The 18,516-nt window shown below is 32.8% G+C and overlaps 1 protein-coding gene across 1 annotated transcript; it reads right to left on the bottom strand.

Annotated features, from left to right (window-relative positions):
• Nucleotides 1-3,746: 3,746 nt before the first annotated feature.
• On the bottom strand, nucleotides 3,747-7,532 carry K444DRAFT_577691 (uncharacterized protein). Its single transcript, XM_024877583.1, has 7 exons — nucleotides 7,036-7,532; nucleotides 6,717-6,909; nucleotides 6,235-6,666; nucleotides 5,597-6,178; nucleotides 5,433-5,544; nucleotides 5,021-5,284; nucleotides 3,747-4,968 (listed from the first exon to the last, which is right to left on the bottom strand). Exons 1-7 carry the CDS (start codon nucleotides 7,315-7,317, stop codon nucleotides 4,005-4,007), a joined length of 2,829 nt encoding a protein of 942 aa, XP_024726233.1. The 5' UTR covers nucleotides 7,318-7,532; the 3' UTR covers nucleotides 3,747-4,004.
• Nucleotides 7,533-18,516: the final 10,984 nt, after the last annotated feature.

Below are 18,516 nucleotides of genomic sequence, written 5' to 3'. Positions count from 1 at the left end.
TAACTCGGTAATTATCTCGCTATCCTTCTAATAAAGATCTCGGAGTTCCTTAAAGGCGTCTTATTAACGGGTTTGAGGTACTTAAAGTATATTAGCCAAGTAGGCCTTGAATTACTCCTAATAGACCTTATATAATAGTGGGCTTTACTTTATTATAGCCTCCCAAGTATTATGAGGTTCGTTCCTAAGGGCACTTATAGTAAAGTTGACTCTAGAAGAGTATCTATTATAAGTCTAAGGCTAGGTCCTAAAGACTGCCTCCTAGAAGAATACGAATATCCTCTATTTCTTAAGAGACTTTCCATAATATAAGTCAGGTATCCGGATCTTAAGAAGCTTCTCTTGGTCCAAATATATCTTTAGGATATTATATAGTAGCTCCTAATAAATAGTATCGAGATTACTCTCAAAGCTTATTATATTAGAAAAGGGAGTGGGTTTTAATCCTATTTCAGGAAGTTCCCTGGTAGGAATTATTAAGGAAGAGGGGGTAGACTCATAAATAGAGTTTCCACGAGATATAGTAAACCGCAAGATATCCCTGAGGGTACCCTTATATTACTCTAACTATAAGATATGCTAGTTAATTACATCTACTAATTCTTGCTTTCGTTAGAGCGCTTTGACTTTAGTACGCAAGCCCTGTTCCGTAGCTTGGGCGGTAGTAACTCGGGCATTAATCTCGGCGTCTTAATTATTGCCGGGATTATTTCCGTTATTATTACTAGCTCTCGGAGGCTCCTAAGGGGCCCCGTTAAAAGTATTAGATGAGCCTTTGCTATTACCCATATTGGGATTAATCTAGTTAACTTTCTCTATAGGAATAGCTTTGGCGAGGGATTATATATTTCACAGATTTCGAGACATAATTACTTATTAAACTACTTCCTTTAAGGGTAAAGAGATTAGCTTGTGAGGTATTTATTAGTAGGTAATAAGATAATAGAATGAATTAGTATATTATAAAACCATAGTATTAAATTCAGTATAGAACTAATCTCTATTCCTCTTATAAGATCCAGGGAAGCCCTCTCTAAATAGGAGGCCCCGATAGCATATATATAATTAGTAATTTATAAGCCTAATACATATAATATAAATAGTAGTTAGTTAGGATATTAAAGGGCTACCGAATTCCCTAATCAATACCCGCGATATCCGAGGTTTATTATATGCCCTTAAGTCACGTGCGACCCTGCACACATTATATTTACCCAAGTAATTCTAGCTTAGCTTTATTTTATATCTATTTCTAATATCTTATTCTTAGTAGATTATATTCTTATATTAGCTATTATAATAAGAAGTAACTTTTCTTTATTATAAACTTTTTACTAATATAAAAAAAGAGGCTTTAATTAGTTAAATTAATAAGCTTATAGTCTATAAACTTTCTCTTATTTTATAGATTATTAGAAATCTTATAAAGAAAATTATTAGCTATAATATAAATAAGAATTAGATAGCTAGTTTTATTTACTAGTATTTATTTTACCTAAAAAGCTTTTATTTATATAATATTAATAATTTATAAATAAAATCGAAATATAAGTTCTATATCTAGTTCTTTTTTAATTTAGTAATATTTAATTTTAGTATTTTGCCTATATCTTATTTATTTTATAAATAAAATAGCTAATATTTCTTTTCCTTATTTAGTTAATTAAAGTAATTAAAGATTATAATATTATAATAGAAAATATATATAATTAGGATAAAAAGAGTTTTTTAATTAGAATTATATATATATATAATAAAATATATAATAATAAGAAAATTTATAAGAGTTTATTAGTTTACTTACTTTTATTTATATAAATAATATAAAGATTTTACTAGCTCTTATTTATAAAAGAATTTCTAGAGATCTTTAGGATATTTAGTTAGATAATTTAAAAAAGAAGAAATATATTTAATTTATATCTAGTATAAATAAGTAATTATCTAATACCCTAGGCCTAGTATATCTTATCTAAGTTTTTAATTCTATTATTTATATAAAAGCAGGATATAAAAAGAGGCTTCTAATTATAAATAAGTATTCTAGCTATATTAATATAGAGTTTATTTAAATATATAATTAGTTTAAAATTCTATTTCTTATTTTATTCTCGTATTTAATATATTATTTTTAATTTTTAGATATAGGCTATTTTTTACTATTTTTTATTTACTATTCTACCGAGATTAATAAGGTTTTAAATACTAGTAAAAGTATTACTTATTTAATAAAAAGAATATTTTAGTCTATTTTTAAGCTTATTTAAGATAAAAGTATATCTAAATCAAATATTTTATTTATTTAAAGAAAGATAAATATATGGCCCTACTAATTATTAATTATCTTATTAGCTATTATTTTACTAAGATTATAAACTTCTTCTAAAGCTTCTTCTAATATAATTTTAATTTCTTATATTATAAAATATATATAGTAATTCTTAAAAATATATATAAAAAACCCGTTTAAGGTTACTTTTTATAAGCTTACTAAAGTAAACGAGACAAATACTATAAAGGCTTCTATTATAAAGTACTATATAGAGAGTTTAAAAGAAGCTTTATAGCTTGAAAAGAAAAAGAGATATTATAGGAAAAAGCTTAATTTAATAGGAGAGCTATTAGGAAAGGCCTAGTTCTTTGGAATAGCTAAAGTACTAGCTATAGTAGTATATAAGGATACAAGAGTTATATAGGCAGAATAAGATAAATTAGATAAGTAAAAGGTAAAGGAGAATGCAAAGATTACTAAGGCTATAGATAATACCTTGAAAAAGCAGGAGAAAGAGTTAGAGAGGCTTAGGAAGGCAGAGGAAAAAATAATTACTGATCAAGTAAAGAAGGAGAAGTATAAATTAGAGGTTTTAGAAAGGGCAGTAGCTAGAAAGGCAGCTACTGCAGCTAGAAATACTACTAAAAAAGCCAAACCCTCTCGTATAGTAATATTGAGGGTAGGGTCTTTGATTTTATCGAATTTAGGGGCTCAGGAAGCAGTAATAGTAGAGGAGGACGATTCTGAAGCTATAGAGGTGATACAGGCCTCCCGATCGGGAAGGGAGATTATTCTACTATAATGCTTTAGAAAATGAAAAATCCTGATTAGCCAACTTAATGCGCCTAGTTTAATTGCTTTATATTTTTAATTTTAGGCCGATTGATTATGTGGTTATTTAATAATTAATTAATTAAGCTCGAGGTCGGCTGAAAATTTGGGGTGTGCATTCGCTTGGGGTGTGCATTCGCTTGGGGTGTGCATTGACTAGGGATCTCGGTTACCGAATCGGATGCGCTGGCAGGTTTCCTGCATGGTGCTGTTCTGTGCACTGCAATTTTAGCCCACACGGAGGGGTTGAGAATGTTACAGTCGACTCACCGGTGCTTTGCACTGCAATTTTAGCCCACACGGAGGGATTGAGAATGCCAGTCTCACGAAATGGACGCTGCTTTGAGGATAAAGATCGCTGCCTTTGCACCCCCCTTCGTGTGGGCTAAAATTACAGTGCAATTACGCTCCCGTGCATATCATGATCGTATTCGCGAACCATAGAGAATAAGATACCAGGGTGAGCAAACGCCTCCGTTGAGGCACCAATTCTAGCGCTCACGGGGAGGAAGCTAGCGCATGCTAATTCCCGAGAAGTGTACTGTACCTTCTATCCAAAAGGGAGGTGCCAGCGGATGCCTTCTATGCGAAATGAAGTGGTGCACCAATTTGAGCCCAGAGAAAGAGTGAGATTCCAAGCCTTACAAAATTAGCGCTGCCTTTGTTACCCTCTTCGGGTGGGCTAAATTTCTGTTCTATTTGTTTGGCTCGTTTTCAAAGTGAAGAAAGTGCTTGTTTTGAATTTTTGAAGTCCCCTGGCCCGAATTACGAGTGAAGTGCTTGCTGAGAGCTGGACAGCATAGAAATTTTTATCCCAACCCTTGAAATGAAGCAGAACTCAGGTTAACTTTATCCTCTACTTCTGAGATATAAACAACCCTTTTCCAAGATGTTTCACTATCTACCGCCTGGTATGAAGTTTTTCATGCCTCTTCTTATCGTTATCCCTTGTGAAAGCCCTCCCACACTCCCCACACTTAAACGGCCTCTCGCCCGCATGACTCCTCAAATGACTCTTCAGATGAAAGCCTCTGGTAAACCTCTTATCACACAAATCACACTTCCACCGCGCTTTCGCAACCACCTTCGTCTGCGCAGTGAACGCTTCCGCCTGGTCCGTAGTCTCGGGATGGAACATCTTCTTATGCTTCTCGAGGTCTTTGTTGGAGGAGAATCCGAACTCGGCAATGGAGCAGTCCGGGAAGAGGCAGTCAAAGGGTCGGTCGTGGCGGTTGATGTGCTGTTCGCGGGACTTGGCGGCCTTGAAGCCTTCATGAAAGTAGAAGCAGTTCGGGCGAGGACACTTGAAGTGCTTCTCGCCGTAGTAAGCTGTGATTTTTTCGGAGTCGAAGTCGTGGGCAGCGGCGAGCGTTTCGATCACGTCCCGATTTCGCATGATGACTTCGCTGAGAGCTTTGATACCGATCTCTTTGCGTGCTTCCGTGCCCTTTCTATCGTGTTGATAGACATGGTTCCAGACTTGGAGCAGCTTTGCATGAAATGGGTAGGCTTGGAATGGAGAGCAGTCTTCCAAGGCGTCGTCGAGAATTGAAGGAAGTACGACTTCTTGCTTGTAACGGTTATAAAACTCTTCCAAGCCTGCCTCAAGCTCTTCTAACGCGGCTTGAGACTCTGGATCCGTGGAGAAATCGTGAATCGATGTATTGATGATGGCACGAACGTGCTGATGCCATTTTGCCGCTGCGTAGTCTTGGAAGGAAAGAAGGCCTTCTTCGGCGTGAAATTGTAGGTCTTCTGGATCGACATCTTCTTCGAAGCACCCAAATGTCAAATACCGCAAACAAAGTGCTGCCAGGTTACACTCGACGGCGGAGGGACGAATGTGTTTACTTGCTTTGATGTGCCTGTTGATGGTATCAGTATGGAAACAATTGTGGATGGGAGAGTTAAGTATACATCTTTGCAGTAGTATGCACGAGCTCCACACGGTCTCCGTCTAGTACTTGGATCAGTGAACCACAGTAATACTCAACGCTCCTTCGCAGCCCTCCATTGTCAAGATCGATCGTTTGATCCTCCGCATCGATAGAGATCGCAGCCTGTATCTCTCGCCACTTGAGAGGCCGTTTGGCACAAACCATCCAGCCAAGAAGCTTTCTGACTATTTCCCACGGTTTCTTCCCCACGTTTCGTTCCAGACGTTTCAGTATACTTTCGTACCTACGATGGAAGTTAGCCAACATTCTTTTTCAGTGAAGGCACCATAGAGTTCCATAAGCTGGCATGCGTAATTCAGAATTGAGAATTAAGAGAGCTTCGCAAGAGGAATCCTTGGACTTCTGTCCTGCATAATTCGGGTCACACTTACGCCTCTCCTATTTCTTCGGGGAATGGGTACACCTCGATTTCATTCAGAAGATCTCTTCGAGTCCCCTGCTCGTACAGGTTCTCCATCACTAATTTCACGAAGAGGAACATTCCTGCGAAGTTTTAGCAATTGTGAGGCGGTTTCAACCACCTCCGATCTCTTACCTCGCGACCTGATCATAGTCGAGTCTTCAATAAATTTGGCTTGTTCCGCAGTAAGACCATATAGTCCTCTGATCTTCTTTGACCAATCTTCGATGTACGACTTGATATCTTTCTTGTTATCTTCCTCGGTGAGTTTCAAGGTTTCGGCTTTCAGGAGCGCCTTCTCAATGTCCGGAAAGGCTTGGCTGATGAAAAGCACACGCAGCTTCCCCGGTTCCCGCTCATCGCACCGATCTACCATTGCGTTGAAGAAAGTCAGTACCAGCTTCCGTTGTCCTTGATTGCACTCATCTAAGCCGTCTATTATGATGAACTGCTTTGACATCATCTCAAAGAAGTATTTCAACAATTGCTCGGCGAGAGTCGTGGAAGTCAAGTTGAGCTCCCCACTCGAGAGGCATTTCTCATAGCAGTAAGGAATGAGTTCTCGACACTTATATAAAAGCTGGCTCAGCAGTCCCCGGTATATCGAGATACAATCGTTCTTTTCGGGGTCGGCTTCGTTGCAGTAGAAATAACTTGTAGTGTACGAAGGATCTTGCAAACAACTGTCTATAAGAACAGAAGCAAGGATAGTTTTCCCTTTGCTTAGTTAACAAGCGTCAATTACCGAGAAGATGTGAGAAGTGGTAGCATACCTGCTCCAGGAATTCCATTTACCCACAACACTGATGAAACTGGAGTGTCCATTTCCCTCCAATTCTGAACCTTTTCATTTTTCAGGATCCATTGCCCACTCCCAGCAGAGGCAGTCCGAGTTTCGCGGAAGATGTCATGATCTGATGCAGTGCTTGGCGCTGCTGAAAACCAATTTAAGACCGCCAACTGTTTTCGATCTCTTTCGTCCTCTTCTTTCTTCTTGAGTCGTTCCCTTTTTTCCTCTCTGTCCTGCTCGTATTTCTGGATGTGTGCAAGCATTGCCTGGCTATCGCTCTGTGATTGCTCATAATGCAGAACGTTGGCTTGCTCATTGATCAGTTGTTTGTGCTGTCGGAGGTTCTCAAGTATTCCTTTAAACCGTGCGCCGAAGTCTTTCCAGATGGAACGAAACAGATGTCTCCAGATATCAGCTGCATAATGTCAGGTGTTGAAGTAAATGATTATTAGAACAGACACGTACTCTTTCCTCTGAACAATTTCACCGCTTTCTTGTGAAACTCGAGTATATCGGTGTAGATGAGTGCAAGGACGCGGCTCATGTCAGGTTTCTGGCCGAACACAGATTTATACTGCATCAAGAGCGGCATGTGCTCCCCAATCTGGCGGTACGCATCAAGTATCGTCTCAAAACTGTCAGCCCATGTGCTTGCAGTCTGCGGGATGCCTTGTCAGCCTTGTTCTGCAAAATTCGAATTATTTTAAGCAAAAAGATAGGCTTCCATCACCGCCTTGTAATATTAGAAGGAAGTTCAGAGGGAAAATGTAACTCCTTTCATTACCTGTAGGATGAACTTCATTGGGCCCCAGACGAAAGCAACAAAGATATTGGCGTTCGCAAAGACACCTAGAACTTCCCCGAATTGATTCATTGCTTCAAGAAACGATTGCAGGCGAGACATATTCATCATCGTCCTCAGGTTCTCGTGATCTTTCTGAATCTGCAGCGCGGTTTCTCGCACATCATTGAGCGTCACGAACTGGAAGTCCTCTCGCTCTTTCGCATTGAGTTTTGATTTGAAGGTCGCGAGAATGCTCTCGAATTGATCCCCTAAAGCGCTCATCTTCGGCCATTAAATACTTCAGCTGGTCTGTGGAAGGCGCTCACAACATCCAAGATATGAGTGCTGACACGACTACACGATTGAGGACGGGATAAACCCAGAAATCTGTACAGAGAATAATTGACACCAAAATAGATAGAAGAGAAAAGGCACGTGGGAGTATTCGGTGCCTTCCTGAATTTTGCAGATTGATTGCCGACAAGGCTGGTGAGAAAGCCTTGCCGTTTCGCCACCCGGGCTGTGCAAAGTCTTGCACTGCAGTCGGGGTGGGGGGAAAGGAGGGTCAGCAAGCTGAAGGAGCACTACGTTCTTAGCGCGCCCGACGAGGAACCCCACCCCACGGGTCCCGCACTGCAATTTTAGCGCACGGCAGGGCAGTTCCAGTCTTTCAAATCCCACCCCTTAGAAGAGGCTCTTTAGAATTCAGCTATCGCTATCAATGCAGGGAAAGTAATCCACTAAAGGTCACAAAATCTTCGTGAAAAACTCCTACCCACTCAGATCCTCGTAGGTTCGTAGGTTCATACGTGCTTCTATCCACTTTCGGGCCAGACAAACCCTCTGAAGACGACCTTACAACGGAAAGTCACCTAAAGACAGTTGCAGTCTAAATCGAGAAGGAGGCGGTGAGAAAGTACTCGACGTGCGGGAAACAGTGAGGAAGGGAGTGGGTAGCCCCTTTCTCCCGACTCGCACGAGCCTCTTCGACACAATTGGTCGACAGGTTCATTGTTGCGCTGGCCCCTTCTCCTGAGTCGGGCGAGCCTCTTTTGCATAATTGGTCAACTGCAGCCCTTTGTTGCACATCTGTACATCTTGAGTTTGCACCGCGATTTTAGCTTGTGATTCTCACCTACGAACGTGATACGCTCGCTGACTTGCCAGCTCAATGCGTTGTCCACTGTTCTGAACTTTGCCCAGGCAAGTTGGAACCCGTGCACGACGATGTGGAAGGTAAATCTGGAACCTCAAATTGAGTTCCGCACAGTATTCTCGATTCTGCTACTCAGCGCACTCACCGCAAATTCTTCTAACTCCAGTTTCTGTTCGCTTGCTTAGAACCGTGATCTCAATTAGAATGGAAGTGAGAAAGTTTACAATGTGACATCAGCCAAGAAGAGTGCCTGGGGAATATGCCACTGTTTCCCGGATTCCTTTCTTTTTTCCCAAGGCGCAACACCTTGACATAGAAGGGTTCCCTGGTCAACTGGCCATCCTGGTCAACCGGCCACCCACAAATCAACCTCGTCACTAATTATTTTAGCATGCAAGTTTGTTAGATCAATCTTTAGTATATTAACAATCCATATAGCAATTTAAACTGTTTTTGTAAGTTTATTCGTCGCATTTTTTTATTATCAAAATTAGTGATTAAAATCAGGTTTAAAGCCTGAATTTACAGGCGACCTGCTATGCTAAAAATTTAGCGAGGAACACCAAAAAATCTCAAAAAGCTATATTTCGTAGTTTACATTATAATAGTGAACTTCTTTTTGCTATAATATACATTTTATTAGATCTATTAATCTAACTTATTTATATATCTTTAGTTTTAGCCAAAAATATTACGTAGTTAAATTATAAAATGATTATTTCAAGTGGCCGGTTGACCAGGGTGGCCCTCCTGCACTGCAATTTTAGCGTCGTAGAGGCGGTTCTCTTCCCCTCAGTTCCAAATTGATTAGGCGCACATTGAGAAGCAATTAACGCAAACAGCTCTCAAATGCAACCAGAAAGAAGAAAAAATCTGTCTTGAAACCTATCAGGATGTGCAAGAATCGCCCAATTTACTTCTCATCTCGTTCGCCTCATGTTTTGTCCCAGGCTGGCTGTCAGCCTGAGCTGTGCTGCCTGATATCTGCCTACACCGCAGCAGGGCAAAATAATGTAGCGAGACAGCCACAGACTAGGGGTTAAAGCCAATTAAAAGGTTGTATTGTTTGGCTTTCGGCTGTGCCAGCGCGGAACACCCATGCCTCGCTGCCCCTACCACTTGGAAAGCACTGCAATTTTAGCGTTATTGAGGAGGAGATAAGGCGTGGCTCTTCCACGACGGGAGGGTTGCACTGCTGCACTGGTGCCTCCGTAAGAGTGGAGACGGCAACCGCGGTCTCTGGAATATCACTGCAATTTTAGCTTGCGCGACGGGGCTGACTACTGTACCAAGCCCTGAGATAACCTCGCTTATGCGGGACTTTGCAATTGTTGGGCAACTTCTACAAATCATTAGACACTTGCAGCAAATTCTCCTACGCTCATATTTTTAGCAAAGAACTTTACTAAAGTCAAGAGTACCCACATTGGGTGCATGCCTTTGCGCAATATTGGTTTCCTCCAGCAAATGATCTTGACCAGGGCTTTCTGTCTTCCCTATCTGGATTTTCATGCTTGTCACCTGACTAGCAAATTTCACAGTGGGATTTGGTAGTGTAACTTTGGGTTTTCCGTCCCGGAGCAGCCACGCGAAAGTAAACCCTGCGTTGTTTAGCTGCTTGGTGCCCGAGGAATGGGGCAGTAGGAAATTTGCAAAAGTCGACGCACTGCTGAGCTCGGTTGGACCTAATCGTCATAGAGGGGAAGCGACCAGGGAAATGAAGTACCGTAAGTCAAAAGCCGCCGCAACATCACTCGTATTGGTGAAGACAGCTAACGCGAGTATATAGATTGTGACTGCTCTGCCGCAGGACTCCTAGTATAGTTGGATGGCAATTTAACCCCTTTCAACTCTCATTTCCCCTTCTCCGATTGTCCGACGCATCTCCAAGAGACCCGACAGATACTCGTTCCCATGGCAGATTCGAATAAACCTTCCCAGAAAAGCTTGGAGGATATAGAAGAAATTGATAAAAACTTTGCAGGAGTTAGGGAAATGGCTTCAAAAGGTTAGATTTGAACCCGCGAAGATGGAGAATTCGGAAAATTGTGCAGATAGTGCCACGCCTGCTGCTGCGAAACGACTCCTTGGCGCGCTAGGCCTCGAGGTACCTAGCCTCAATTGACTGGTTGTACAATCAAGCTAATTAGAAACAAGAGCAAGAAGAAATATAACGTTCTGAGAATCAACGGTCCAAACGCCATTCGCATGCGTAAAGTAGATATAGTTCCTATACAAGTCTGGGGGTTCGATCCCATGTTGGATGGGGAAGAATTGAAGCCAAAAACAATAACATATATCACGAAAGGGGTTGAGGTAAAGGTAGCAGGAAGATCGATTTTGGATCTGCTTATTCTTGCTGATATGTAGGAGGACATCCCAGAATCATTCATTAAAACATCAGCCAAGAAGCGTGCAGAATACTTTCAGGGAGCATACAGCCTCGCCAAGACTCTCAGGCTTGGCTGCAAGTCCGCAAATCAGCATAGTCACGCTTATTCTGCACTGCAAAATTAGTCCATCGAAAGGGATCTTCCTCCAAGTTCGAACCCATCCGGGCTGACAGCTTCCTGTAATCAAGGCTGCCATGCAGAGGCGTCAGACACCACGAAGGGGCCTGAAATGCCAAGAGCTGGGTGGAGTATAGCACGGACCGGGCCGCAGACGATCGAGTGTCGGAGGGCTGGGGTTTCTGGTGCGGTAACCGCGCTGTAATTAGCGTACATAAGGACCCCAAAGGTCTGAACTGGAGGTACCAAGAGTTCCGTCGCCTACTGAGGCCATTAGCGGGCTAGCGGACAAATCCGAGAAGCGAAAAGTGATTTTCTGATTTTCTGATTTTCGCATCTACCACACCTCACTAAAAAAAAAAAGTATAGCATATACGCCTTATTCTCGACTACTTCTAACCCCCTCTTAGCTTGCGTAGTCCGTAAGGCAAATCCCATGAATTACAAGGCATATCTCTATCTCTCTTACTCTCTATATTCTCTATACTGTCTATATTACTCGAATTATCTATATCTCCTTTATCTTCTTCTCCTCTAGTATCCTTATCCTCCTCTACTATAATTTTCTTTCCTATTACCTTCTAATCTTATATCTATCTTTATACTCGCTTTCTATATCTTATAAATAGTTAAGACTTTAGTATAAAGGATTTTATAAATATAGAGCGAGACTTTCTAGACTTAATAGGATTAGTATTAAATTAATAGAAAGTATAAACTTTACTATTATTATTATATCTATAATTTATATAAGTACTATTAAATTTGCCTTCTATAACTATATAGTATTTAAAAGAGCCCCTTAGTCTCTTTTTATTACTATAAGTAATATAAGCTTAAGAGAATTCGGTTCTATAAATATATACTAAGCTTATTTCTAGATTTGCCTTGCCTTTCTCTAATTTCTTTAGCTTTCTATTCTAGTATAGCTTTATTTCTCTAACTTTAGTCTTATTATTAATTTGCTTTACTACTTTAATAATATTATTAGGTAATATAAGGAGATTAAAGTATTATTATAAAGAAGGAAAAGGAAATTATATATAAGAAGAAGATTAAGAAATAAAGAGATTTATTAGTTAAATATATTAATAAGAGAGAATATTATAAACTAAGTCTAGATTATTAGAAAATATATTATAAATATTATTTTTCTGCTTATTTATAGCTTTATTACTTTTTCTATTACTTTTGCCTTTACTAGAGCTATTACCTAAAGCTATATTTAATATATTTTTAATAAAAGAAAACTTTAATAATAATATTATATATTAGAATTAAAGTTATTTTTAGAAGGAAGTTAAGATTAAGATTAAGGCTAAGATTAAAGCTAGTATAGCTATATTTTTATTATTTATTTTTAGGATATAAAAATATATATTTAATATAATTATTTAAATCCAAATAAATTTATAATAAATAATACCTGAAAATAGAAATATTAGTATTTAATAACCTTAGATTAAATATATTTAAATATTAAAAAAATTATAATTTTAGATATTATAGTTATAAAAATAAAGATATAAATATTCTTTTTTTTACTAATTTATAAAAGCTAAGATATACTAATAATAATTAAATTATATTTGATTTATATAATTAGCTAATTTATTTTACTAATTATAAATAATTCGAGATAATTTAAATCTTTTTAAATTTCTATATATAGCTTATTATATAAACTTTTATATTTCTATATTTAGTAATACTATAATTATAATTTTTAAATAAGAAGAATTTCTTTATTCTAATATATATAATTATATTTATTTCTTATTTTTTAAATATATAGTTATTAAATTAAAGAAACTTAAGAATTCTAAGTAATACTTTCTCCTAAGAAATATATATCTTTAATAAATAATAAAAGTAAATATGGAATTATATAATAATATAACTATCTTATACTAATAACTTTATTTTCTATAAAACTATAATTTTATTTTATCTTTATTCTAAAATCTCTATTCTTCTTTTATATTTTTTTAATTTTATTATTAATACTAAGAGCTTTTGCCCTTTACTAATATCTTCTCTATTAATACCTTTATTAATATCTTTATTAATATCTCTATTAATACTAAGAGCTAGTATCTAATTATCTTATAATTTTTCTTTCTTTTTCTTTATCTTTTCTTATCTTTTCTTCTTATTTCTTTTCCTTATCTCTTTTCTAAATTTCTTTTCTAAATCTTTCTTTCTTTAATACTTCTTTTATTAATACTAAGAGCTAGTATCTAACTATCTTATAACCTTTCTCTCTTTCTCTAAATTTCTCTAAATTCTTTCTCCGAATTCCTTTTCTAAATTCCTTTTTCTTTAATATTTCTATTAATAATACTAAAAGCTAGTACTTAATTACTATTTCCGGATTACTTTTATCTAAAACTCTTATACTATAAGTCTTTAATTTATTTATTTCTTAGAAAGCTAAATTTTAGATTTCTTTTTCTTTTCTTTAATATTTTCTTCTTTTCTTTTCTAATATCTCTTATACCTTTAGGCCCTTTAGAAATACTTTCTCTTAAACTTCTAAAAAAGAAGCTAATTTCTATTTAAATTTCTCTAAACTTTAATATCTTCTTTCTTTCTTTAATACTTATAAAAGCTTTTAGGCTATTATTAAGTACCTCTATTCTTTATCTTGAAATATATACTAACTTATTCTTATAGGAAATAGCTTTTCTTTTTCTAATTTTAACTTCTTTAATATATACTTCTTGCCTTTAGACTATTTAGATATCTTCCCGTTTACTTTTATAAAATATATACTAACTTACTTTTTAGTTTCTCTTGCCTTATTTCTTTTTTAATATTACTATATATATATCTAGTTAGTACTAGTTCTTATAACTTATAGTTAGGCTTTTTATTTATTAAATACCTAGATATTTTATTTTACTTTTACTTTATATATTTTATTTTATATATTTTATTTTTCTTTTATTATAGATTAGAACTCAAATAGTATTTATCTTAAGTATTTATATTCTCGGGTATATAAGATTTCTATAAATCTTTTAGAATTATAAACTAGCCTATTTTAGTTTAGGAAAGCTTTTTCGAAAGTATTTCAGGAATTATAATATTTACTATAATCTTTCCTAAAGATTAATATAATATAAATATTTCTGGTTTATTCTCTTTTTATAAAGTAAACTATTACCCTAAGTCTATATAAAAGTCCTAATTATTTCTCGAGTTAAAGTATAAGTATTTCTTATTTTTATTAAATTAGGTATAAAGAATAGCAGGTGCCTTTGGGCTAGACTATAGTACTAATTAAGTACTAAGACTTCTTATATTTATTTTATAAACTTATAGTTTAAGATATATTATATTTAATAGGGCTTCTATATCTAATTACTTTATATTATAATAAAATGTCTTAGTATTATAATTAGGGGAATTCTGCTTTATAATCTTATTTATTATTTATAGATTTTCTAGCTAATAAGTCTTAGCTAATAGCTAAGAAACTTATTAATTACTTTATCTAAAGCCTCTAGAAGCGGGAAGTTATCTTAATAAAGACTTAGTATTAAAAATAGGTTTAACTAATTAATCTAAATAAGAAGTTTATAATAGAAGTTTCTATATATAAATAATTTTATATAATAAACTCAAGTCTCTATTCCTAATTATATAAGTAAGCCATATAAGAAATTCTTTCTGGCCTATTAAAGTAGTTCCTATTTTTAGTTATATAAGTTATAATATATAATAAACTTAAACTTTTTTTGGGTTATTTTTAGAAAAATTAGTAAGCTTTTCTAGATAAACTTATTAAGGCCTTAGTTTTTAAAGGTATTAGTCTAGCCTTCTTACTTCCTTTTTAGGTAATAGTTTAGCTCTCAGGAATTATATATAAATATTAGAATAAATAAGGAAATATACTATATATATTTTCTAGATAAATTAGGATAGAACTTATAGGATTCCTGTAATATTTTTATTAAATCTATAATACTAGCTAGTAAAGACTTTAATAACCTTAATAAGACTTGAATTATAAGCCCGGCCCTTAGATTTCCCACTTAACTTAAAAATTAAGTAGTTTATAATAAGTTATTTATTATAGAATATATTATACTTTTTTCCTAAAAAGTACTAGGTACTAGTAATAGTTTAGAAGCCCTAAAGCCCTTAAGACTTTTTATAAGTTTCGGGCTTTAGGGCTTTTCTATAACTAACTAATTATATAGAGTTATATAACTATACGGGTCCGGTATTAATATAAAGTAATTAGTAACTTTATATATAGATATAATATGATTTTTAATATAGCTAGTTTAATATATTATATATTTATATATAAATACTTATAATTTTATTATTATAATATAATATATTCTTAATATATTCTTAATATAAAAATTCCTTTATAACCCTAGACTTTTAGGAGCCTCCTTTATACTAAAGGCAAAATATATAATACTATTTAGGTATTAAACTCAAAAGGCAAAGAATTATAAAGGCCCTAATAATTATAAAACTTTATAAATTTAGATAAAGTTAAATATTATAAAAGTATTAAATTTAGTAGCCTGACTTTTAAATTATATAAGAACTAATTAAAGAATATTACTTTAAAGTATTAATTATAAATTTCAAGTATATATATATTTATAAGAAAATAAAACCCAAAATAGTATTAAGCTAATTATAAGATATAGGAAAAAGTATATTAGATATTAGGCTTATTTTTTCTTAATTACCTTAATCTTAGTAAATATTTATATATAATTTATTAGATCTTATATAATGGGTTTACTTAGGAGAAATAAGATTAATTAGCCTGGGAAGTTTAATAATAATAGTTAGACTTTTATTTGGGGTAATAAATAAAATACTAGTAATAGCCCGGATATTTTAGGTTTTACTTATAAAGCTAAAGATATTATATTTATTAATTCTTTATATCTAATAAGAAAGAGGAATAGTATATTTATATCTCTAATATATTTATTATTATAAAGTAATACTTATATAATTTATAAGATTAATTATAGTTTCCTTTACTAAAGAAAAGAATAGTAAAATTAAAGGAAAATCTAATAGCCTATTATTATTATTATTATTATTATTATTAGAATTAGCTTTAGTAGTACTTTTAATAGTACTTTTCATATTATTTTATGGCTTTTAGAGATTAGTAAATAAAGAAGAATTCTAGTATATATAAGTTAATTAAATCTAAAAATAAAAAAGAATTTATAAAAGAAATAAAGAGTAAAAGCTAGAATTAAAGAAAAGAATTATATATATATCTTTATTTACTTACTAGTTTATTAGATCTCTTCTTATTCTCAAAGTTTTATATTTATACTAATAAATAATGCTTTCCTGGGCTCTCTAGGCCTTTTTAGTTTATTATTTAATTTCCTTAAGTTATTATACTTTCTAAGTATTTTCTAGCTTTTTATAAGTAATTTTAAGATAAAGATCTTTATATAAAGTCTTTTTCTAAGTATTTTCTAGCTTTTTATAAGTAATTTCAAAATAGATATCTTTATATAAAGTTTTATTCTAGTATAAAATAAGGAAAATTATTTAGATATTTTTAGGGCCCAGATATATATTATAGTAAGAAAGATTAAAGATAGTTTAAATAGAACCTAGTAAGACTATAAGTTTCTGGGCTCTTTTATTATTAGAACTAGTATAAAATACTAGTTTATTTATATTATTAATAAATTAATAATAGCAGGTAAATCCGCTAATATAAAGAGAAAAATAAGAAAGTAGCTATTAAGAAACTATATTAGAAAGAATAAAAAAGACTTAATTATTTATTTTAAATTAAAAGCTACTTATTAAAAAACATTTATTAGAATTTATATAAAGAATCTAGTAAAAGAAATAAGAGAAAACTTATTACTAACTTTTTTAGAAAGTTAGATAGTTCTTTATTTAGCTCTCTAATTCTTTATATTATTAAATACCTATTTATAGAAAACTAGTTATAAAATTATAGTCTATAATTTTATAAAACTAGATCCGGCTATATTTTGATTTATAAGACCTTAAAAAACTTTAGATAACTTATTACTAGTATAAGAAACTATAGCCTAGGTAGTAGCCTGAATAACTCTTGTATTTATAGCCCGTTAAGCTTATATAATAATATAAGTATTATTAGAAAAGTAGTTAGGTTAAATAATATAGCTTATAGTAAAAAGAAATATAAAAGGAAGTAGTTATAGAGCTATTAGAGTAAGAAGAGCCTAAAGTAAAATAGAACTAGTATCTAGTGGCTATATAATAATAATAACTAGAGAAATAGGTATAGTAAATATTTCTAGAAAAAAAGATATGAAATAAGGATACTAAAAAGAGCTAGAGATCTAAAGTATTTTAGATATAAAGAAAGAGGCAAATATAGACGGAATTCCAGAGTTATAAGGTTTAAGTTTACTAGTATTATTATTCTAGGTAAATAAAGCAGCGGCTTTTATATTATATTTATTATTAGTAGATTAATAGAACTTATAATATTAGATATTATTATACTAGTATTTGGCTATAAGGTATATAGTATTAGGGCAGGTTTTAAGAAATAGTAGTATTATTTTAAGAAATAAGAATTTAAGAATATAAAATATTTATATAGTAAATAAACTTAATAATTCTATTAGTATTACTTTTAAAAGTAAGAAAGGGGTTTCGAAAATAATATATTTAATAATAAATAATACTTATCTTAATATATCTAGTTACTTTATAACTAGCTTATTTAATTATCCTATATTATTAGAAATATTACTAATAAAAAGCTATTTCTGGGTAAAGTTCTGAACTATTAGGAATTATATAGGTATTTTTCTGGCCTATATATTATTTATATATTCTATATTTATTAGAATAACTTACTTAAGAATTCTATTTTATATAATAGTAATATTATATTTACTAGTTAGCTTCTCGGACTTTCCTAATATTAGTAGCTGCCCTAAGGCTATATATATCCGGACTATATATTAGAGCTAGTAATAAGCTTAAATATATAGTTAATTATTATTTCTATTAGTATTTCTTATATAAATATTAGCTATATTTATATTATAAGATATAAGCTTCTAATAGTATTACTTTAATATTTCTCTTAGTAAAAACTCATTAATATTTATATTAGTATATAAGTAAACTATTTATATAAAGCTATATAAGGTTATATTACTTACCCTAAACTAAATAATTATTAAGGATTATATTATAAAGCTCTATATCTATAGGGCGACCCTAGTACTATATCTTGCCTAGGGGCCTTATATATAGTCTAAATAGCTTACTAGCTATTATATTAGGCCTAGATTTATCTTTTCTAATCCTATAAATATTTTATAAGTTTATAAACTTATATATTTTATTTTGAATCTGCTATATATAAAGTACTAGTAAAGTAATCCGGTCTTATAAGTATTAGTAATTATAATTCCCGGTATGAGCTAGTTCCTAAAAGTAGTTCTATATATACTAATTAGAATTAGTTATATAATCTAGTACTATAATACTAGATCTAATAGCTTTAATAAAAAGCGGTATAATTATTAATACCTAATACTTTCTCCTAATAATAAAAAAAATAAGAAATAAATATAGGGAAATAGAATTACTTATATATTACTAGTATAGCTAGCTTTTCTAAAGCTCTTATTACTAGGATTTAATTTACTAATTCTCGGTACTTTTCCTAGAAATAAAATAGTTCTTTATATATATAATTAATAAATTAGCTATTTGCGAGAATATAAAGTATACTTTAGTAATAAGGTAAAGTTTAGAGCTTTAATTAGCCCTAAAGAAATAAGA

Source organism: Hyaloscypha bicolor (genome assembly GCF_002865645.1).
Source record: "Hyaloscypha bicolor E unplaced genomic scaffold K444scaffold_191, whole genome shotgun sequence".
NCBI lineage: Eukaryota > Fungi > Ascomycota > Leotiomycetes > Helotiales > Hyaloscyphaceae > Hyaloscypha > Hyaloscypha bicolor.
This window is presented reverse-complemented; position numbering and strand designations above follow the sequence as displayed.

What these genes read in the sequence shown, in the direction of transcription:
- K444DRAFT_577691 (XM_024877583.1), bottom strand. Translation starts at nt 7,317, where the DNA reads ATGAGCGCTTTAGGGGATCAATTCGAGAGCATTCTCGCGACCTTCAAA. An exon ending in CCCGAAGAAATAGGAGAGGC is followed by an intron (nt 5,285 to 5,432) that starts GTAAGTGTGACC and finishes CTTCCATCGTAG; the next exon opens with GTACGAAAGTATACTGAAAC. An exon ending in GTGCATACTACTGCAAAGAT is followed by an intron (nt 4,969 to 5,020) that starts GTATACTTAACT and finishes TACCATCAACAG; the next exon opens with GCACATCAAAGCAAGTAAAC.